The 24,756-nt window shown below is 44.5% G+C and overlaps 1 protein-coding gene across 7 annotated transcripts in view; it reads left to right on the forward strand.

Annotated features, from left to right (window-relative positions):
- Window positions 1-24,756, forward strand: part of LOC144798642 (transmembrane protein 272-like) — a 1,182,125-nt gene that overhangs the window by 1,144,552 nt on the left and 12,817 nt on the right. For all 7 annotated transcript variants that reach the window (XM_078669607.1, XM_078669608.1, XM_078669612.1 and 4 more), the window contains one exon: window positions 10,176-10,364. In XM_078669607.1, the coding sequence (XP_078525733.1) occupies window positions 10,176-10,364 (189 nt within the window). The remainder of the gene's footprint in view (window positions 1-10,175; window positions 10,365-24,756) is intronic.

The raw sequence follows: 24,756 nt of genomic DNA on the forward strand, positions 1-24,756 counted from the left end.
ATTTACATGGCTTAGGAGGGGACAGATTCGTTCAGTGTGAACAGCTTGCTACATATGGCTGGCCTGTACATCACCACCTTGCCCTCCAAACACAATTTTTAAATGTGGTCCTGTGAATCTTGCTTGGGTACCCAACCTCTCACCCGCTGTACAGACCACTCTCTCATCCAATCATGATGCTGTTCTCATGTTAAGCAGTATGAGTAAATGTTCTTGATTTGCTAGAGTGGGCTGGCTCTGCGCCCCAAAAGATAAAATAGGCTTATTCCTGCTCTCCAACCCAGCTGTCCACGACAGCTTGACTCTGGGTAATGAAAGGTAAACAATACACACGTTTCCAAAAATACCCATAGTGTGGGTCAAAGTACACTTACTCTGATCAGCACGACATCTGTAACCTTTGCCTGTCACTGGAATGGAACATAACATACAGGATTGCGCAGCCTTCTACTTGTTCAAAAACAAGAAAACGCTTCACTCTTGACACAATAGACCTCTATCTCACACCATGGAGCTGGCGACCGAGGCAGAATTCGCCGCAGAGGAAGAACCATTGGGCTGGCAGAGAAGAGGAGGATGGTGCCGAAAGGGGTGTTCTCTTGTGCAGTCCACATTATTTCACTTCTGAGAACTCCAAACAATGTGAACAGGAAGGACCGGATGTAGTCTCACCACCACCTCTGGAACTACTAGACCAGCCCATGACTACGAGATCCAGGCCAGAATAAAGACTACTCCAAGGGCCGTGAGTACCCAAGGTCACCAGACCCATGCTTACACCATGAAAGTACACCTATGCATCACCGCCTTTGTACGCCACAGCCTTCCTGGTCTGGTCTACACTAGAGCGCTCATCTGAGTTGACGGGACCGCTGCGTCAATCCTAATTGGGCTCAGGGCCTACAAGACAAAGGAGGAGGAGACATGCAGCCCTCGAAGCCAAAGCAATATGCAGTGCCCACAAAGCAATTGACACCTGCACAGTCTTCAACGCCAAACATACCATTGGTGCTGCGTACCAATTCAGTGCCGGCAAATTCGTCTGAGACAAGTAGACATACAACTTCGACTCCCCAAGCATCATCAGCTTCTACGCCTAAAAAGCCATCTGCATCAAAGACACCAACAACGTCTTCGGCTCCACCGGAGTGTCAGATAAAAAGACTTAAGAAAAGTCCATAGCACAGGCCGCGATGATGCAGAGGGCAATGTCTTTGAGAACCTTCAAAGACTAATGAAGAGTAAAAGACACCGACCATTTTTTAGAAAAACCAAGTCCTAAAAGAATAGGGCAGGATATGCATCAGCCCCCTAAAAAGAAAGACTACTGAACACAAAGCAACCAGCTCTATACCACTGGACATTTCACCACAATCCATGTCACCAGTTTCCATGCACTCAGGTGACATAGACACAGGGAGCCCTACTCATGACCATGACTTTCAGAGAGTGGCCCCAGATAGTACAGAAAGTTGGGACGCATTTAATGTCATTCCGTGACATTGATGTGCTGAACCCAACATCACCACCAGGCAACACTACTTCCTATCATAGAGTTCTACCGCACACAACTGACTATCACAAAATTCAGATGCACACCACAGAAGAGGAAGGTGACTTTTTTTTTTAGCTGAGACTCTCTCAAAAACTGAGGTCAATGTCTTCCTATGATAGGGTTAATGCTTAGTGTCAACAGAGATATTTATGGACCCTTTTAAGTCTAGGATACGAACACCTCCTATTAAGTACAAGTACAAAACTTCTCCAAATGATCCGTGTAACATTAGGGGACACCCCACGGTGGCTTTCCTAGTGTTTACAACAGCTAGGAAAAAAGCTGCTTCCCAAAGTACAGGTGACACTCCCCCTCCGGGTAAGAGGAGTTAGCATGTAGGACATGCCAGTCATTGGCGCATAGCCAATTCAGTGGGCCTACTCTTGTGGCATTATAGAGCTACCCGAGATGACATAGAGAAGCTGGTACAACATGTACTAGATAAATATAAATAAAGAGCAGAGGAACTAGTTTCACAGTGCAAACCAATCTACTACGCAGCTTTTTTGTGTGACCTGGACAGTGCGGATACTGTAGCACAAGTGATGAGTTCTTCAATTGTACTACACCGACATGCTTGGCTGCGCATATCCTGATTTAAATAGGAGGTTCAGCAAAACCTCTTAAACATTCCTTTTGATGGAAAAAAACATTTGGCCCAGAGATGGATACTCCATTAGAATAAATGAAAGACACAAACTGCAAAATCCATGGGAACGTTGCAGAACACAACACGTATGCAGCCGTCCTTTCATAGGGTTCAGAACAGTGGGGCAGTTAAGACCACCACTGACATCCAGTCCTACCAGAAACAATAACTGGTATACCACAAGTAAAATACTTGGGGTTACAACAGAGGAGTATACAAGAGGGGCAATCAAAGATGTAAAGGTACTCCTGAAAAGGGAGCCTCTACTTCTAAACAATTTATTTATAAAGTGTTATATAGCGCGAACAAGATCCCGAAGGATATCAGAGCGCTTTACAATAAGTTGGTGGAAAGGACACAATAAAATATACACAGCAATTGTGAGAAAAAACACCACAGAGAAACAGTAAACAATGGTACACATAGAGGGTCCAACATTAAGCAGACGATATGGACCATCACTGGTAGTTGTGCTATGGAGCTATGGACCAAGAGATAGCCACCTTATGAGTATCACAACCCCTTATGGTAGGAATTTGCTCATTAAGAATCTCTTGGCTTCCAGTTTGAAAGCTGTCGTCGAGGCGAGTCTGCGTACATCCGGAGGAAGAGTTCCATATTTTAGGGGCAGCACCAGCGAAGGCTCGGTAACAAGTTCTCTTTTTACTAAGGATGATGAGTTTCAAGAGGAGTAGAGGCACTTCTGGAAGCCCTCTTCCCTGCAGGATAATTCAAGTTTTTGCGCTAGATAAGTGGGAGTATTGAAGTGCAGTGCTTTGTGCGTCAGGATTGCAATCGTTAGCTGGATTTGTGCTTCAAAGGGAAGCCAGTTGAGAGATTTCAGGACTGGGGAGATGTGCTAGTTTCGTTTGGAGCCTGTAATCAATCTTGCTGCAGAGTTCAACGAGGCCCTAAGTGGAGCCAAGGCGTATTTAGGAAGGCCACAGAGTAGCACTGCCATAGTCTAACCTTGATAAGGCAAGTGCTTTTACCACCTGCTTGAAATCCTTTTGTGGTAAGAAGGGTTTGATCATTCTGAGTGTCCTCATTAGGTGGTTTGCTCCCTTATAAACATTGCTGATATGAGCATTCATACTCAGGTGCTTGTCCACTGTGACTCCAAGCGATTTGGCTAAATCTATGATGATCGAAGTGCAGTTAAGAGTCGTGTGGTGATGTAGCCAGAGATCGATCTTGGGGGTGTGGTTCGGCGGGGAGATGAGCAAGAATTCTGTTTTAGAAGCGTTGAGCAGGAGATGATTCTCTGTTAACCAATTTTGGGTCGAAGTGAGGATAGAATTTAGTGAGGATGTCTGGGATGAAATTTTCAGATAGGTGTCGTCTGCATACATGTGGAAGAGACTATTCATAGAGTTAAGTAGTTTAGTGAGAGGTTTCAAGAAAAGATTGAAGAGGATAGGATAGAGGGTGGATCCTTGGGGGACTCCCATGAGTACTGGGGAAGGCTGAGAGAGTGATTTAACTTGAATCTGAGATCTGTGGAGAAAGAAGGATGAGAACCAGTGGAGCACCAGGTCCGAGAAGCCTATTCTGTTTTGTAGAATGGATAGGATAATGTCTTGAAAGATCGTATTGAAATTAGAGGATAGGTCAAGAAGGATCAAGAGGCATGATTCGTTTTTTCCAAGCCTTTTTAGGATGTCATCAAAAATGTGTAGGAGGGCCGATTCAGTGCTGTGACCCTTCCTGAAACCAGATTGATGATGGTCTAAGAGTTGGTAATTCTCAATGTGAGCACAGAGCTGGGATTGGACACATTTTTTGAGAAGTTTCTCTAGGGTGGAGATGTTGGAGATGCGACGGAAGTTATTGAGATCCGATTTGTCGGCATTGAGTTTTTTTAGAATAGGCGAAACCTGAGCTGCTTTTAGGCAATCTGGGATCAAGCCTTGAAATAAGGAGGCATTTACAATCTTGGTCCAGGTGGGGATGCGAGCACTCCTGATCTCTTTGAAGATGGCCGGTGGCAGCGGTTCACCGAAGTGGTTAGACTGGTTGATAGTCTTGAGAATAATTTCAATGTCTTTCATTCAAAGAGGAGGAGCCCCATGAAGCATTGTTCTTAGCGCCAGCGACCGTCGGGATACACTTTTCAGGCAGGTCAGGGAGCGAGGCAGCTAATGAAGGGGGCAAAAGGGCCTTCTTAGCCGCGAGGTCGGAGGAGATGAGTCGAGATTTCTCCATGATGAAAGTGGCAAAATCATCACAGGAGGGAGGATTACCATTCAAGTCAGAGGATTGGCGTGGAAACAGATTGCTGTTTTACCAGTTCGAAGAGCTTCTTGGGGCCATTTGCTGCTTGATCTAGTTGTACTCTGAAGCAGTCAACCTTAGCTTTCTTGATCTGTTTGTTGTAGAGGCCGCTGACATCTCTCAGAAGTTTTAATTGATCCGAAGAGGGATTGGAACGCCAGGATCTTTCAGATGCTCTAAGATTGCGGCGTTCATTATTTAAGTTTTCGTTGTACCACGGTTTGGAAATTTGTGATGAAGAATTTTTAAGCTTGAGTGGAGCAATGTCATCCATGATCTTGGTGATGCTCTAATTATAGTGGTCCGTGAGAGATTGAACCTCACATAAGTCAGCTTGGGAGGCAAGGACTGATTTAAATTGAGCAGCTAGTTGGTCATGATTTATTGATCTGAGATCTCTTTTCAAAATCTTTGATTTAAGTGGTTGAGCCGTCTTCAATATCACCTCCCTGTTAATGTAGAATAGGATGCTGTGATGGCCAGACCAATCACAAGGAGATATGGATTCTAAGGAGAAGGTCTGTTCCTTGGAAATGATGAGATCAAGGATTTCCCCTTTCATGTGGATAGGTTGATCGCAATGCTGTGACATATCAAGATCAATTAGAAAAGATTTAAGGCAGGAAACCGCTGGGTCATTGTGTTTGGACCAGTGCAGATTGAAGTCCCCTAGGAAGATTTGGGGTATTGCAGAGTCAACATTGCAAGAGAGGATATCCATTTAGTGCTCAATGATAGGGAGATTATTACCCGGTGGATGATGGAATGTGTGAAGTTTACAGATTGGTAGGTTCTTATTAGTGATGCTGAGACCAAGATATTCGCAGGAAGAGGGGAGAGAGGACTGCGCCTGAGAGATCAAGAGAGTATTCCTGTAAATACAAGCAAGTCCATCACCCAATTTCAGATTTCTGTCAAGCCTGAGTATATCGTGAGTGGGAGGTACTAGGAGGTTTAACATAGGAGTTGATGTGGGATTTAGCCAAGTTTCAGTGAGGAAAATAATATCCAAGTTGTTCTGTTGGATGAGGTCAAAGATATCAGTGGCGTGTTTACTGGCTGATCTGCAATACACTGACTCTCCTCAACTACCCCCCCCACTAATCACACACCTGTCGGGGGAAGACTGCAGCAGTTCCACCACCTTTGGCCTGAAATGACATCTGATTAATGGGTGCTGTTCATCGTTTAACATGGATGATGTTTAGACCTCATACCACAGACCCAAACATGCATCCACGCACACTGACCATCAGCACCTTCACCTTCACATGGAGGTCAACGATCTGCTGTCCAAAGATGCCATTGAGCCAGTTTCAAAGAACGCTTTGGAAGAGGCATGTATTCCCTATACTTCTTGATACCCAAGAAGGATGGAACGCTGAGATCAATACTGCATCTTTGCCTTTTCAATCAATACACGTTATGGGAGCATTTCTATAAGGTAACATTACAGGATGTAATCCATCTGCTTCAAAAAGGCAACATCATGGTGGCACTCTAGTTTTTATTTTTATGTTTTTAATTTATAAACAGTTGGCTTGTTATAGACATGAGCTTTTAAATTAGAAAGATAAATGTACATGGTGGGCATTGCACATACTTCTGGTGCACAGCTAGACACATAGCAGTTTGGGGCCTTGGGTAAGTTGTCCGTTTGCCGAAGATAGGTGGTAAAGGGTTCCCAGATGTCTCAGAGGCAGTCCCCCGCTAGCATCAGGTTCCAGGAGTTGGATAATTGTTTGTGGTAGTATGTAATGTCTGTGACCCAGTCTTGGGCTTGTGGTGCCTGTGTGCATCTCCATTACCATTCCTATTCTTCGATTTGCAGTAAGGAGCATCAAAGCAAGCAATTTACAGGAATCACTTGGCATGTCCTTTACAAGGCCCAGTAGCCCCATCAGTGGGGACGGGGATACCGGTATGTTTGCGACTCTCCATATTATGCAGAGGATTTCCACCCAGTAGGCAGCAATTGCAGGACAGTGCCAGGCCAAGTGAATGAAGTCCCCCTGAGGTGAATAGCAGCGTGGGCAGAAGGACTCCGGGCATAGCCCCTTCGTGTGTATTTGTATAGCGGTTCAGTATGGATTGTGCAATGGATAAGTCGTCTGAAGTTGGGAGCCACTCAGGCTGGCCGCAGTAGAAGGCCCACTAGGTATCGGTTAGGAGAAGGGCAAGGTCTTTTTGCCCAGGCCGCTCAGGTTCGTGTGGCCACCGCTGATGCGGTGCGCTGCATGTGGTCTATAGGGATGTTATCAGTTTCCGGGGCGAGGGTGTCGTGAATGTTTCCTAACGCTGTGAGTGTCTTTGGGGGAGCTGGGATGGTGTCGTGAAGAGCCTGGCATGTTACAGGCAATTGGTAATACAAAAGGACACCCAAGGGTGCACCTGTGTTGCTTGCAGAGGTTGGAGGGGCAAGGAATTGGCCGTCAGGATAGAGATCCACAAAGGTATGAATATTTTGCTTGCTGGCAGGGCTGATTGTGCCTTTATCATTTAAAGCAGGTAACAGGGTGTTTTACCGCTGGAACTGATGGGGTATACAGTTGTGGTGCCTGTGCATCTTGCCATCCTGATCCATGCTCAACGCATACATTGCAGAGTGTCGGTCTCTGGGCCTGGCTGTTTATAAGGACGAAATAGCGCTGTATATAACGGCCACAGGGAGATCCTGTCTGTCTTGAGCATGATGTGTGGTTAAAAAGGTGTGGGGTGAGTCCAGTAGTGTAAAATGTGCCTGGGCACACAGCGCATATAGCTGCAGATCTGGTGCACCCATCCCTCCCTGTGATTGTGGCAGTGTTAGAGGTTTGCATGCAATGCAGGGCTGTTGGCCTGCCCAGACTAGCGTGATGAAGTTGGAGCAAAGACGTTTAAAAAAGGCCTTTGTAACTGGGATAGGAATATTCACAAATAAAGAGATTTGTTTGCATGACCACCTTTGCAATGGCAATCCAGCCTGCCATGGACAATGGAAGCTCAGACCACAGAGGAACATGGTCCTCTAACCAGGCTATGGCTCTGCTAAAGTTAGCTTGCTATAGTAACTCAAAATTCCTGTTGACCAGGGTGCCCAGGTATTTAACGGGCCCAGTGGCTCATTGGAGCGGGTAGTCTATCGGGAACGGAACTGTGGCATCCGTTAAGGGAAGAAGCATAGATTTGGCCCAATTAACTTGAACACCAGAGAAGCCTCTGAATCATATGACTTCACAGATTAATGGGGAGAGATTAGTCTCAGGGTTAATAGCATAAAGGGTAATGTTGTCAGCTTAAAGGGATATGACCAGGCCGCGAGATGTAAAGCCTATGTCCCAGTTTGCGGGGTGCTGATGGATTTTGGCCACTAGGAGTTGCATTACGATGGCAAAAATGGGGGAGAGCGGGCACCTTTGCTGCCCATGGTCACCGGGAAAGGGTGTGATATTTGTCCATTCAGGCGTACTAGAGTGGAGAGCAGGGTGTAGAGCAGGCGTATCTGCGCAATGTAGTTGGCACAGAGACCTAGACGAGATTGCAACGGGAAGAGGTATTCCCACTGCAGCGTATCCAATGCTTTTGTGGCATTGAGCAGTTCAGCCATTGCAGAGTTATGGGGATGCAGATTTATTACTGCTAATATGGTTCCTAAGTTATGGGCCGTGGAGCAGTCCAGTATAAATCCGGGTTGATCAGGTCTGATCCTTACAGGAAGCAAAAGTTGCAGCCCGTTAGCCAGTAGCTTTTTAAATATTTTGTTGTCTATGTTGATGAGAGACGGGGGGGTGATATGAGTCGCATTGGTTAGCTGGCTTGTCCGGCTTGAGGAGTGTGAAAATTACTACCTCCCGCATCAATGGCGGGTGGGAGGGAGCCAGCCCACCTTAAGGGTGTCCTGGTAAATGTTCAGCAGTAAGAATTGAAGAGTATTCTAGGCGGGAGCTCTATCTGGGTGGAGGCTACCAATTGCCTGCTGTATCTCCTCTACAGTGATCGGGAAGTCTAGAAAATCCCACTGTGCATCTGATAGCCATACCAATTTGATGGCATCAAAGTAGGCCTCGAGGGCAGAGGCAACTGCCATTTGCAAGGTGGAGTAGCTGGGCAAAAAAGTCAACCATGATTTGTAGGAGCTCTGGGGTGGAGGAACAGGTTTGAATCTCTGGGTCGATAAGTTCGGAGATCTAGGATGAAGCATGTGGACTCTGGAGCAGCCTGGCCAAAGTTCTAACAGGGTGATAACCCTCACCGTATCAACGGACTTGTCTCTTTCCCCAGGAAAAGTGTTTCTCTCAGCGCCTCGTCCTGATAGCATAAAATCCCAGAGTGCTTGGATCACATCAAACATCAGAGGAGAACTTCTTCTGCCTCAGTGTGTTAAAAATGGAAATGTGTGGGTTAAACAGCACCTCAGCTGCCCTTCACCACGTTCTTTGGTGGTAGCCTCAGTGGTCCTGAGTGTGAGATGTGATTCTAAGCTTTCCTTCACCTACAAGAACACACATAGTCAACTACACATGCTCCTGCAGGGTCAACCCTTTCTCCAAGCTACACTCACACTGGAGCTGAACAGACCCTTAACTGTGCAACGATACAACATAAGGTCAGGCACGTCTGGCCAAAAACTCATTCATAAACGAATGCATGCAAGACTGGCCCTAAATTGTCACACTGCTTACCAGTGGACCACAACATTCAAGAACCAATGCACCATCACTAAATGCTTTAATCCTTGCTATAGTCGGGCAGGCACAGAGTGGGTGTAGAGCCCGGAACTGTACAGCCCAAACTGCGTACTTTTCACCAAGTGACTTGCATATTTCTCATCCACCAGAGTACAACGGCGAGACATAACTGCTACCAGATTGGTTGCCATCAGCCTGAACCTTCCGGGCGTAATACTTGTGTACTACAAAGCCATGCACATTTAGGGTAAAACCTCATAAAAATGGGTGTTCGAAAATCTAAAAAACAAGACAAATGGTTCCATTTAGACCTGAGAAACACTGAAAGTTTGTACGAATGATATGTGTTCCTGTTTGACTCTTTTTCCTGTTAGAAGATGATCCCTTATTCTGCTGACGACTGCTTGCACTTCACCTCAAATTAATCCAATACGTTCTTAGGAGATATTCATGTCGCAAAATGAGTCTTAAACACATAATGAATAGCCACACATCAGGCAGAAGAATGTGATAGAGCAGAATATTATCTGACTTGTGTTGCTTGTTGTTACGGTACAATATTGCACTACTAGTAGTGAATGAAGGTCATGGTTGTGCTTGAGGAATCATCTGTAAAGCACCTTTCTAAGTGGTACCCCTGAACAATTGTTGGAGTAAGGGCAAATTGAAATTCTTGTCTCCAAAAACAAACCACAAAGAAACAGGTGGGTACTTGGGATTAAAATGAAGGGCGTTGAGCAACCACAAATTAACATTATGCGCTTATCCCCTCAAACTACCCCTCTGTTTAACAACATGTACAATATAGAGAAGCATTGCTGCCACTTTGCTCTTTACACTGATCTGCCTGTACATCGTGGCTTTAAAACCAGTTAACACATTAAATGAAAACCCAACTTGGCCACTTAAATATATTTTAGTGCACAGATGCTTGCCTCCTTCCTCACTGAAATAATCCGGCATGAAAGGAGGCTTGGGTTGGAAGGTGCACTAATACTTCTCTGATGATGCTCTGTTATTCCTCCCACAGTGATGGTGTGCTTCAACGAATGCCCCGCAGGGTTCCTCATCCTCTTCGACCTGATCATTACCGGTGTCACCAGCCTCCTGCGCCTCATTAAAAGCATCTTGTGCTGCGAAAAACGAGAAGAACCCTTCAATTGGAGCAACGTCTGCTCTTTGATCATCAGCCTCTTCGTGCTGGCGTTTTTCATTGCAGGTCAGCATTAATCACTGGGTGGGCACAGGTTTTAGCTTCATAGAGGTTCACCTGTTGAGTATCATCACAGCTCCACATTTGAACATTGCCACTACTGACCAGTACCTCAACAAAAATATTTCTAACATACAATTACCTCATTTGCTTCTACACAGTATTAAAAAAATATATGTTCAAGGCATATGAGTTGTAGATCGTATGCTTTAGCATAGATCGTCTAGTGTTGGGTCCGGATGTTTGCAAGTCTTTGCAGTCACAAGGTAGGTGACTCCTCCTTTTGGTGATAGTGCGCGTGGGCATCTACTCCATCCCCAGATAGTTTTTTCCACCATCGGGTTCGGATGTGTATGGAGGCGCTCCAGTTCGGTATCGTTCTCAAACCCTTTGACGGTATTGTCATTCACTCGCAGTGTCCCTTTCGACGTGTACTGTTTAAACTGCAAAAACCTTTGATCGGGAACTTCAGGGCAGGCATTCGGGCCTACCCATTCCAACCACGCCAGCAGTTGATGGAACAGACTCTATTTAAGCTATGTCCCGGATATCATGCTATATTTCCACACACCAACTTGCACGAGGTGTGAAACCTCTGCTTATCCCCGGAACATGACGAAAAGGACTGAATCGTGACGATTGTTCCGCTCGAAGAAAACCATTCGTGATTGTTGCTCTCTACTCCGCAACGTGGTAGCAGCTCCCTACCGGACATCTTCGGTGAAGCTTTAGATTCCCATCGTCCAGCTGCAGAAGCAGAGGACGAAGAACTGGTGTCCGTGTCTGAAGTCAACTCAGACATGGAAGAAGAACTGAAACATCACTCCGGCTCTGCGTACCGGGAGTACAGATCCCCATGTGCCCACTCAACCAAAACCTAAGGCTCCGGTATCACCTTCGCCCTCGGGCTCAGGTCGGCACAGAAAAGGTTTCAGATTCCCCGCCGTCCATCCCAGCTATGAAACACAAAGACAAGCCTTCTGGCTCGGACTCAAGCAAGCCCCATTCCGGTTCCGAACTAACACTCTCTGCACCAAAACATAAGACAAAAGCATATGCAGGTCTCCTCACCACCTTCACCGAAGACACCTTTGACCCCTTTGACAGCAAAGGCTTCGTATCCGCAACCCTCCAAACCTAAAGCTTCGGAGCCTAAATCCTCCAAACCTAAAACTTTTGAGCTAAAATCGTCTAAGCCGAAATTCTCAACATTTGAAGGCTCTGAGCCAAGGTCCTCCGCGCCAAAAAGTTTGGAACCAAGAACTTCCATTTTGAAACCTTCAGAGCCCAAACTGGCTAAAGCCAAGCACCAGGATTCAAAATATTAGATGCCCAAAGACTCAGCCCAAATCTTTGACACTGAAATCAACTCCTAAAGAAAGATACCCCATCCAAAAAACCTCAGTCTGACTGCCCACCTTTTGGATCCAAAACAAAAGAGTCTTAAGTATTGACCCTAAAACTAGACACCTCCTGGCCACTCTTCCTAAATAACGGAAGCTGGATCTCTGAGGATTGCTCTAAACCTCTGAAGAAAAAGGACATGGGTACTAACCGTTCTCCCCCTTACATACCTCTCTCTCTTCCTCCTAACCCAAATGTCATCCCTTAGATGACATCTGCAAGGCTGCAACATGGTCTAAATCTCACACATTCACAAAGCACTATTGTGTAGATGTGTTAGCAAAACAAAAGCTAGTGTGGGTCAGGCAGTTTTTAGGAACATTATTCAAACCACTGCAACTTATACAGGTTAAGTATATGCTAAAGCATATGATTTACAGCTCATATGTCGAACGGAAAATGCAACTTACCCAGTATGCATCTGTTCTTGGCATATGGAGCTGTAGAGCCATATGCTCCCACCTGCCTCCCCGGGTACCTTTTTTCTGTTGCAGTATTACCTTACTTAGGTACACTATACATGGACATCCTTTTACTACTTTTACTAACTCCATTATCACCCTTACAGCAAAACAATCTGGGGATGGAGTCGATGTTTATGTGCGCTATCACCAAAAGGAGGAGTCACCTACCTCCTGACTGCAAAGACTTCTTAGAACTAAAACCAAGTGCAAACATGCGGACCCAACACTAGATGGCGATCTATGCTAAAGCATATGGCTCTACAGCTCTATATGACCAGAACAGATGCATACTGGGTACGTAGCATTTTCCTTAACATGCATTTATTTTAATTAAATGCAATTACATATAAATTTAAATTATATAAAGGATCCAGTTACAGTATTCAAGAACCGGACGCGAGAACCCAAGGTCTGCAGTATTTCAATTTATTGCAGTGTCTCCAAATACGCCATTCGGTTGGTATCGGCCTTGTTCACATTAAGGGAACCGTTGTTGTTGTGTTATTTACGTGCTTGCATGCAACATGGCACAGTGAACGTAGGCAATAAACCTGTCACAAGTATTTTTACCATTTCATTTCCAAAATATTTAGTGATTTTCAGAAATACAGCCATAAATGTAAATTAATCTAATCCCATAACTATTGGTTGGGGTTCGTTTTAAAACTCATATTAAAGTTATTTGTATATTCATTAACCGGTCAGTGGTAATATTAGTGGTACGGTAAGGGCACCATATTTTATTAAACATAAATTGAATTTACGTTTACTGTATAATCATTGGTTAGCGTTTGTATTGGGGGCTATAGTAAGAGTTGCTTAATTGGAGCTATCAATAATAATTATAGATTTTGATTTCTAAGTCTTAGTGCAAAGGTTAGGCACAAAAAAATGAAGCTCAATCATATTGTATTTTTATTAAATATAATTTAAAACTAGATCACAGTTTATGAATATAGTAACTACTTTTAGTACTGAAATACATTTATATTTATATAAGATTATGCTTTAACCGCTTCCGTGCGGCGCCGATTCCGCCCCTGTGCTGGACATTCCAGAACAGGGTGCGGTCGTGACAGAACCGTTCCGTCATCAGCACAGCTCAGCCGTGCCTGATGACGGAACGGTTCCGTCACAAGCATCGAAGGGGTTATAGACGAGGTAAACCTCCAAATGAGGAAAATAGAGCTGAGAGTTTATGGAAGACAATTAATAATAATTTTAAGGTAATTGTATTGTAATTGCATTTATATAGCGCTTACTACCCCTGACGAGATGACAAAACGCTTTTCAGCGAGTAGCACGCTATTCCGTGACCCATAAAGGAATTGGTGTTGAATTAGTATAGTGAAATATGAAAGTAATTTGTGTGGTGGATAGGTTAGTCAGTTATTTGGAGTGAGAAGGATAGCGGAGGGATGGAAGGGGAAGAAAGGTGTGCATTCATATAGCACCTGTTATCCCTGATGGGTGTTGAAGCGCTTTTCTGGTGAGCTGCATGCTACTCTGGAACCCATAAAGGATTAGTGGTGAATTAGTATAGTGGAATATGAAATTCAAGAAGTGAACATGTTAGTCTGTATTTTGAATAAAAAGGATAGTGGAGGGATAGAAGATTGAAAGATAAATAAATATATAGATATATCTATATATTTATTTATGGTCCAAGCAGTAGGAGGATGCTTTTGGATGAGTTAAAACGGTCAGTGGAGGGGAAGAGTTGGAGGGGAAGAGTTTAGAAAGGTTTGTTTTGGGGATCGTTACAGTAAAAGGTGACAGATGACGCAATGAGGGGCAGAGTAGGGAAGAGTCTTGAAAGGGTTATTTTGGGGATCATAGTAGTGGTATGGGTTTGGGATAAATGAGTGGATGTACAGGATTTATTGATAGATGTATAGGGTGAGAAATAGGGTAGTGCATTGGAAAGAGTAGAAGAAAGAAGTCTGAGATGAGTCAGAAAGTTGGGCTAGAAGGTATATTGAGAAAAGTATAGGCTGAGAAATAGGGTAGTGCATTAGAAATGCTAAAATTAGAAGAAAGTGAAAAATATATAAATCCATAAGAACATTGAAAGCATATAGATGCATAGAGGAGGTAAGTTTATGTAGATTAAAGATATTGATAGAGGAACAGGATGAGAAAAAGGGTAGTGCATTGGATATGCTTTTTCTGTAGAAAAGTAACAAACACACAGTTCCAAGTACATGGAAGATACATAGATGCACAATGGAAGCAAGTACATGTAGATCAAAGGTGCACCAGATAAACTCGGTTGCTATTGTACTTAATTTTTTTTTTTTAAACAATATAATTATTCTACATGTTTATACAAAGCAATACACAAAGATCTGTACATATCTCTAGTGAAAATAATGCTTATATTCAGAGGGATGTGCTGTAAATGTCTGTTTGCGTATGGTGCTTATTTGGGGAAGAGCCAATTCTTGAGTAGTTTTCTGAAGCTAAGGTGGCTGTCCATGGATGTTATGTTGGGGGTAAAGAGATCCATAGTTTGGCCTCTTGAACAGAGCAGGATGTGCCACCCATGTTTTTAGGTCTCGCCTAGTGATGCAGCGCGAAGCATTGCTCGCTATGCGAGCTCTATTGTTGTCTTTGGTCGGAAGGGGGACAGGACATGTGCACTCGTACGGCAAGGTCTGAACAGGAGATGTGCACGCATATGGTGCGAACAGGAGTTCTAATAACGCCGCAAGCCTTACCAGTGCACATCGACTGTCTGTGCCGAAGCTTAACAGACAGGAGATGTGCATGCGTACGGCTCGCGGTGTTATCACAACTCCTGCTCGCACCATACGCCTGCACATCTCCTGTCCAGGCGCGGCGCGCTTACCTCCGCTGCATGCATTATCAGCGGGTGGCCACGTACAGCATGCCTCTTTAACCACCTGCAGGCACCCGCTCAACCCCACTCACCGGCTCTTGTGGGGACTCTGCGCTGCTCCATGGCTGGTCTCCTTGATGGCATGGGGACTTGCCTCTTCACCCTGTCACTGTGTCGCAGCAACACACAGGGCTCCATCTTGCTCACAGGAGCCCCACCTGAAATCCTGCTCTGTCCTCACCATGTGTCATTCACGAAGGCGGGGTGGGCTCCCCCCGGACTTCTCCTACACGTGGGCTGCAACACGCAGGGCTCCCTCAGCTCACGGGAGCCCTGGACTCTGGGAGGCTCAATGCCTTGTCCATGTCCCAGGCAAAGTTGCCTGACTCGGGTCACGCTGAGAGCAGCCCGGAGAAGGCTTACAGAACATATCGGGCTGCGGCGGTGAAACACGGAGTGGGCTCCCGCCTCATCAATAAAACACCAGGCGGACAATAAGAGGTAGGCACCAAAACCTTCAATGCACAATGCAGCATTCTGCTAAAAGGTATTGACAGCTTTGCCATTTTGGACACCAATTGCCTATTCAGGAACACACCCTGCCTCAGCATGTGAACCCATTACCCCAAAAGGATAAGTCTTTTAATCTTGCCAATGTGGTTTCACTCCTGCCTACAAACTATCACTGAGCAACGCTCTCCAGCTTTCCTAGACCAACTTGATGCAGAAGTGCCTATATTCACCACTGCCTTTCTGGAAAATGTATTTATCTGCATTTAATTCTTGCTTTGTTAGCAAAGGGGACCGGGAAAGGGGGGGGGGGGTCGGGTCAGTGGTTCGACAGGACTCCCTCTCCCAGACTGACCCTCCGCATCAAAGTCAGTCCTGTTCTAAGCGTGTAACTGCTCACAAAAAATCCTCCTAAACCCATGGTGTGTGCCCCCCTCTGAATAAACATTTTCAGGTCAAGACTGGGCAGCGCATGCGCTGCTCTGCGAGCCATGCTGTATTGGAATAGAAGCCCCGCCCACTCTCTGCCAATATTTGACATTGTCCTTTGTAAATGCTGGCTTCTGATTCATTAATAGGCTTGTTAGTCCCTCCTGTCTTCATTCGTAACCTCCCATGAGGATTGCCCCTTTTACCATGGTGGTTACACAATGAGTCTTTTTTAGTCTGTAAGCACTATTTTATTGAAATTGTTTCTCCTACTGCAGGCACAACATGTTTTCCTGCAACATTCAGTGCGTCATGCGTGCATTCACTTTCTAAGCAGCTCGGTAGAATGGCAGCCGCTTCTTACAATAGGTCTCCCATTTATAAGCGTTTGAGCTATTGGCATTGTTCATGACAATGCCTTTTATTTATGAATTAATGATCAAAACATATAAATAAAAGACATTGTCATTTACAGTGCCAATAGCTTAAACTCTCGCAAATGCGAAACCTATTGCATTGCAAATGCTTGTTTTAATTGTATCTTGGGATTTTTAAGTGAGGTGCCCCTCGGGCATTCATCAATTGCTTGGAGTATAAGATTATGCATTAAAGACAAGGTAGGCATCCGATTGAGAAAAATAGAGGCGAGCGGTAATGGAAGACCATTAATAATTTTAAGGTAATGGTAGAAGATGTAATATTCTTGGATCCCTCGATTGGATATCAATGTGGGCTCAGCAGCTCTTAGTGTGGGTGTGGAGTGGCAAGGGGGTGTCTTCATGATCTTTGTAAAAACCGAGCCCACACTGAGCTTGAGTATTAAATTCTACCACGACGAAGGTGATTAAATGAGTAGGGATGTAAGTGTTTAAGAAAAGCACCCGATTAAATAATATTTGCCCCACATACCTTGTTCAGAAAACTACATTTACCCAGGCGGTTAGTGCAGCAATTAAATTTTGCTAGGCTTTTTAGAGGTGTTTGCGCACAGGTTCTGGGCTGATGAATCCAGAGAATACTTCCACCACCCGTTTAAGAATAGTCAGATAGGAGACATGGAGACTTTACTACTAACTAGGCAATGAGCCTAACAGTGGGTGTATCTACCTAGCGCTCACTCAACTTGGTCAGTAGGAATAATTAAGGGCTGGAAGGGCGTCCTCTGTTTATGTTATGCTTATCTGTCTGCATTCCCAGTATGTATCTTTTTCTTAGCAGCTATTCCTTAGTGGGCCTATTACACTGCAAAGGCACTTAAAAGATCAATGTTGTATTCGGCTGAGCATGTGTGATTTTGTTTTTTTAAATATGCCAGTCAGCAAGGGTTAATTCATGGGTATCCTGTATGGTGACATTTGAAGTGCACAAAATTCAGCAATGAAAATATTTTCATTTATAGCCGGGAATAAACACATTGGATCCTCATGTTAGATAGAAGAGCCTCAGATAGTTAGTGATGCACTACAGCATTTGGCCAAGGCCAGAGTTATGAGTTTTCATTCCTCATAAATTGGGACTCAGTTTAAATTTAGGATCCTGAGGACAATAACCTTTTGAGAGGCTGGAGGGTTCTCAAGCATTACCAAATGAGTGATTTTGAATAACCTTGTTTTTATTTCCTTATTTTGAGTCGTTTCTTCAAATGGAGAAAAAAAACTATGAAACAGTCCAATATTAAGAAGTCAACTAGAGAGGCCTGGTAGAATTGAAGAAAGTCTACCCTAACATTGCACAATAGTCCTATTGGATGAGATAGATGTTCACATGCTTCCACATATTTCCAAGTTAGTAATAAAATAGATCAATTTGAAGGGTAAGACAAGTGTGCACTTATAGTTTGTGTAAAGGCTTCTCTGAGTAGTTGTGATGAGCAGAAGCGAACCACAATTCCGAACAGAGTATTCGTGCTAGGTGAACGTTGGACTGGTGGAGGTGAATGGATACCACACAATCTGGTTCCGGTGTCACAGTACTGCTGCAGCTATTTCTGAAAGTAGTAGATCCATACCTAGAAAACATTATTTACATGGCTTAGGAGTGGACAGATTTGTTTAATGTGAACAGCTTGCTCCATTAGTTTGTTACATATGGCTCCCCTTCACATCTCCACCTGGCCCTCCAAACATGACTGTGTTACCATTTTTAAAGTGGTCCTGTGAATCTTGCTTGAGTATCCAACCTCTCACGGCCCTACAGCCAACTCCCTCATCCAATCACATCGCTGTTCTCATGTTGTTAAGCTGTATGAGTAAATATTCTTGATTCGCTAGAGTGGGCTGGCTCTGCGTCCCAAAAGGTACAATAGGCCTAGGCCTGCTCTCCAACCCAGCTGTCCAAGACAGCTGAGTTGGAGAGGTTTGTATTGCGCATGTTTGTTTGGCCATAGCAAGATAGTCAGCCAAAACAACTTGCTCACATCAAGCTTAAGGGGCCACTCCTCGCTTCTGGCAGCAGTGATGCACTGGCCCCACCCTGCCCTCATACTCCAGCTTTGTGTCCAGGAGTGGGGGGGGGTGACACCTCTCCACTCCCACAGAGGAACCGCCACTGTGCATACTCTACTTAGAGCTTCATCTTCTGCTTTCTCAGCAGGCTCTTCGGTTCCAAATTTACGTTTCCTACAATTTCACCCCCCAACCTTCCATCGCTATCATTCTCACGCCTCCCCCATGCTTCCAGCATTCCTCCCTTTCAGCCTCATGGGAACTTTCTCTTCTAATTTCTGTTCTTGCATTCTCACTTGCCCACCATCTCTTCCAAACCCTGTCACCAAGATTCTCATTTGTGGCACTAAATGTCTCTAGGCATCACCAATGTAGCCTGACCAGTGTCTTCCTCTCTTCTGCCCTCTCTCCCCTGAAATCACTCTTCTTTCTAATCGATAACTTCTGTATTCTCACCAGACAGCAGTATGTCCAGTATGTGCTCTTCCTCCCTCTATCTCCATCAACTCATATTCCATTAGAATTGCTGCTGTCTCCTTCCTTACTCAGTGTCTATGTTCAGCCTTTATTTGATCTCATCATCTCTGTACTTTGATTCACTTGCTGCTGTCACACTGATAGCTCTGTATGAAAACCCCAACCTTTATGTGGCTAAGAGTTAAGATGAATTCACTGGCAACAGTCACACACTGCACAATTTTGTTTTCTGGAAGTCCTGTTTGACTGCCCAAAGTGTCCTCCTTAAACTCTGTCCTCAAGATCTCTAGACAAAAAATATTCTTTGGTACCAAAATCAAGAACGTTTTTGTCATCTTAAAATGAACCCAGTGTCTGGGCATTCAGATTAATTTTCCACCAAGAATACATTCTTTAATCTCTAATGCATGTTTTATGAGATCGTCGTTCATCTTTGTGACACCATCTGTAGATCAGCGGTGAGTTCCTGTACTGTTTTACCTGACACGCTTATGCTGGTCATGTCAAAACAGCTTGTTCTTCAGAATGCCACAGTTCATTCAGTTTCTGGCCTGGGGAAACTTGAGCCGGTCACTTCCACCTCCGCTTCAGGTAAAAGTCTAACCAATTTATTATACCTGTATTTAATAACAAAATGCCCCGCACAAAGTGCTCCAGCATATTTGGAATGACGTCTTCAGAGCTGTACTTTAATTAAGTGGAACTTGGAGACCCCCAGCTGCTTAGAGTATTCCGACTGCTAATGAGATGGCGGGAACACCATACTAGCCCTTCTTCCATAGGAAGCTGAAACTTTACTGGTTTCTCAAACAAACATTCACCCTGGAAATGGCTGAACCTCTTTAACTAAATTCATAGGTCTGCTGAAAGCCCTCATGTTCCCCTCCTGGCCTCTCATGTGGCCAGGCCGCAGACCAAACACTGACTATAAAAGATATATCCTATACGGATGCTTAGAAAATTTTTGCCCTTGATATCCATCAAACACAGAAGGATCATTGTTCAGGCACTTGTAGGGTCCAGATTGGACTACGCGAACGCCCTCTATCTAGGGCTCCCCAAATACCTGGTGAGGCGGCTTCAAGTAGTCCAAAATTCAGCTGCCCTTGCCATCTACGGGCTTCCCAGACGTGCAAGTGCCTCTGCTCTGCTTAGAGAGCTGCATTGGCTTCCCATAGCCAAGAGAGTTCAGTTTAAGAGCCTGACGTTGACCTTTAAAGCCCTTCATGCCATCGGTCCCAGATACATTAGGAAACGTCTGGCTCTATACAAACCCAACAGAGCTTTACGGTCCGCCTCCCTGTCTAAAATGGTAGTCCCGGCCATTAAACGAGCTAGACAGGGCGGTCGCTCTTTTCATCACTTGGCTCCTCGTGCTTGGAATGAGCTTCCGCTTTTTCTTAGACAGACTTCTTGTCTTCTGTCCTTTAGAAAGGCCTTAAAAACTTGGCTCTTTACTTGATAGGCTTGCCACTTTCCCTAGCTGTTGTGTCGTGTTGTCGTCTTGAGGGTTTCCTTCGCCAAAGCGCCGGGACACTCCTTTTGGAGTAGCTGTTGCGCTATAGAAGAACCATAATAACATAACATAACAAGTGCCATAACTCGCTCACGTCAGTGCTTGTGTTGACGTTCGGAAACCACCATGGCATAGAACTGTGGCAGGAGCGAGGATGTGAGCAAGAACAGTTGTGAAAAACACACTGGCTGCTAGTGAAAGTGAACATGCACTATTTCTGATCAATAATTTAGCATTCTGAGGAGTTCAGAGGTACTCTTGTCTCCTTGTGGACCAGAAGAGACAGTGTATCAATAAAATGTAATATATATATATATATATATATATATATATATATATATATATATATATATACACACATTAATTTAATAAAACTAGAAATAATTCATGCAAATAATCCATTTCACACAAGGTATTATGTTTAGGATTCAAGCTACTTAGTTGGAGATTTCCTTTCTCAGATGAACGCTATCTTACATGTTCTCACTGGAACAGAGCATCCCACATGGATTCTAATTCAGAAGAGTCCAGGGTTTGTGTGAAACCAACGTTCCAATAGGGCAAAGAGACTGCTATAATACCACTGCAAATGAACAAATCTAGACCCATGTTAGAAGACCTGAAACTGGAGAGAGTGGAAGATGCATGTAGATTTTTCCTAGTAAATTATGAAGGAAAGTCTTAATTTTATTAAAGACATGGAGGCTATAGAAATTAACACAAGATTGGAAAGCAAAATAGGAGCCTCTGGTCTTGACATACAATTCTGTAACTAGATTCTAATTCAAACAGCTGAGACCTAACATATGACACAGTAAGACCTTCAGATCCGGCAGAGAAGCGAGGGCCCTGTTTCAATCTCCACAGGTTATCAGAAGAGCATTATCCCTGGGAAAGGATAGGGTCATGGTGAATTCTGTTTAAATCCAGGATCCAGAGGCAAGGAACCCTGTTGTGTAATTCAATGCATTAGTGAGTGCTGCTTTAGGAAATATTGCGCCTACACGCTACTGTCTTCTCTAAGTGCAGGGTCCTGTCCTAAATGATTCCCCATCCGCACCAGGATGTTTTTGACCCAGGTGATAGTACGGGAGTCATTCTACATCTTCAGATTGGATATGCTTGGCATCAGTCCCCAGTCATTACTAATCTTACTATTTCTGCATTTTACTATATTTAAAAAGTGTTCTGTGGCAAAAATTTCTTGAAGCCTGGATTCAGTAGGTCAGGTGAGGTTCTACAGGCTTTTCCCAAAGCTCCAACCAACACCCAGAATCCTTTGCAGCTCTTCTAGTCAGTTCAAGCCTCTACAGTATTCATAACAATACATTCAAACCAGATTGCCCTCTAAACTCGAACACATAAAAACTAGAATGTTATCTCCAGATACTACATGCACATTACCCCAACATGGGGTCTCAGTGCTGAACTTTCTATGTCCTGTGGCTCAAATAGCAGAATTGTATTTAAGTTCTCCTTTAGATCTTGTCAAAGATGTAGAAAGATGGAGCTCAAGTGTACCTGAATTCTGGCTCTAGCACGGTAAACGTAGAAGGCCTGATTACAAGTCGCACGGCACTGGGTAACAGTAAAATCACAGGTTTCCCATTACCGTGCGATAAACCCCCACCAGTTCAATGCAATGATGAGTAACACCCCAAATGGGGAATTACCATTTGGGACCGATTTTGTTTGCTTGTAAATCCATTCAGAATTCCAAGTTCCTTTAAGTTTTAACACTTACGTTAACCACCTGCTCTGAGCAGGTGGTAAATGTATGCTGGGACCTGAGGTTGGGGTTGGGGTTGGGTGGTGAGCAAAGAGGGGAATGGTTTACTGGCAATGATGAGCATTTTAGTCTCCTTCCTGTAAAAAAAAAAAAAAACAATAGGGAATGAGGATTGGCTGCTACTGCAGCCCTAGCCTAATGCAGTTATTCCTTCTGGAATTACCAGCTGGAAAAATCAGGTGTGGTTCTCCATACTCAGAATAAAATGGGGTTAGAAAAACCCATCTACTCTGAATCAGCCTAGCAAAGTTAAATGCAGTAACGTTGCTGACTGTCTTCCCTTTGCAGAAATAAAGTCTAGCTGGAGTTTGAGCTTCCCAAAGGATGTGGTGATGTATAAATATTTCATAAGATTTAAAAAGATTTACTCAAGCCATCTCTAAAAACACTGGACAACACATTTTACATAGAATCCTTTCTCTAATAGTAAGCCAGTGAAAAGATCACCTGAGTTGAAAGATAAGGAGGCATTGGCCTAGTTTATCCTTGAACCACACAGCCACATTCTCAGCTGATTATAGTCTGTTAAGCAGTGTGGCCTGAAGTCCAGTATACTGAATATTCCAGTAATCTAGTTGTAATGAGAGTGAACGAAAATGCAGTTGTATATCAGAATATTTTGTACAAAAATATCATCTGAGATGAATCTGTTTCAGAAAAAGAAATGACTGCATGCAATGTCAAATTTCTAGATTTGATGAACGGTATTAAAACCATGTTTGCATATTTCTGATCAAAATTGTTAGACGAGCGATTCTAAATTGTGCCGAAAACCTAAAGGAAAGTAGTTTTTTTTGTATCTGTCCCGAAACTGATCAGTAAAGAAGAATTTCCATCTTCCTCTCCTTGTGCACAAGTAATTGCTAAAGATATTATCATGATCCACAGCGAGATAAAGCAAAATAGAGGTTTATTCTATTTCCATGCTTAGCCTACTCTCCCTTGCGTTAGTTAGTAATGAAGACCAAACATGCCTCCTGCCCAGTGCGACACAAGTCTCAACATTGGTAAATGCCTGAGGGAGCTCAATATCTGCAAAAGATACTGAGGCCAGCCCGGAATACCAAGACTGTTGTCACAGGCTAGACCATATTGAAGTACATTTCTTGTTCGGAGTGCCTCGTCGTGTTCCATATCGCGAGCCACAGCAAAGCAGGGCAGGTTTGTACTAGATCGCATATATAACTCAGTCCCAACTCTGTGTGGCACGTGAAGTGGGGTGAGGAAAGGGGAACAGATAAATGCTTGCGACAAAAGCATTTTTCTTCTGTCTGGATAGTGGATACCGCCCTAATGACCCAAACTCCCGCCCCATAAGTAGCAGCTGGTACACATTGCCTGGAATACATTTGTATATTGGGGAGAACGCTCAATCCCCAGGTGAGAATGGTAGACTAAAATATCCACAATTTATGATCTTGAGAAACAAGACACTTTCTAAAATCATTATGACTTGCCCTGGATTTGTCCCTGGTCACTCGGCAGCATGCAGTCTGCGAGTTTTCTTCATGTCTTTAGAACTGCTGCATCAAGAGGTGAGGGCGCTGCAGTCCTTTTTGGGTCTCGCTGGCAATGCATCCGTAAGGATGCATTAGTCCAGCTGGAGACAAATAGCGATCACTCTGGGGGGGGAAGGACGGACCAGAGGGTGTGCGAGCTTTTCTAGCTGGATTCGTGTGCGCGAACGCGCACGTCGCGTCCCGCGCCGTACACATCGCAGACAGACACTCGCTCACACACACACACCCCCTCCCCCACAGTCACACACACGCACTCCAAGACACATACACACACACTAACAGGCCGCCCCCCCCCCCGCACGCGCGCGCGCATTCTCATGCTTCCCCGCCCCTTCGGCCCCCCCCGCCCGCCCGCAGCTCAGCAACGCACTCACCGGCTTCCTCTCCTCAGCTGCAAGGCCCGGCAGCAGGACTCTTCTTCCATCCTTCGGCACCGGGGCGCAGGGTAGGCTCCTGCCTGCTCTGGTGCTCCCAACACGGCTCCAATCGCGGCTCTTCCGTGGGAGGCGGGGTAGGCTCCCGCCCTCCTATTACTGTTTCCGGTTGTCGCGCCGGCCTGCCTGACTTCCTGGTCGCAGGCCGGCAGAGTGACGAGGATGTTGGATTTGCGGTATTTATGTATTTAGTTATTTATGCATTTTTATATAGCGCGGACTTTACCCGAAGGCGGTATTTATTTATTCATGTATTTATGCATTTTTATATAGCGCGGACTTTACCCGAAGGCGGTATTTATTTATTCATGTATTTATGCATTTTTATATAGCGCGGACTTTACCCGAAGGCGTCGGAGGCTTCACAACAGGAACAGAAATGAAACATAATGAGAAACATTACAAAAGAACAGGTTGCAAAAACATACGTTACTTACATAAGGTAATAGTGACAATTGTGAGCAACCAAAATACATGAGGTAGTCAAAAGTGCACAAGAGGAAATGAAAGTGACAAGTGTGCAGATTATAAGAGAAAACAGAGTATAATTTGAGGTATAGTCCTGCAAT

Source organism: Lissotriton helveticus, chromosome 12, assembly GCF_964261635.1.
Source record: "Lissotriton helveticus chromosome 12, aLisHel1.1, whole genome shotgun sequence".
Taxonomy (NCBI): Eukaryota; Metazoa; Chordata; class Amphibia; order Caudata; family Salamandridae; genus Lissotriton; species Lissotriton helveticus.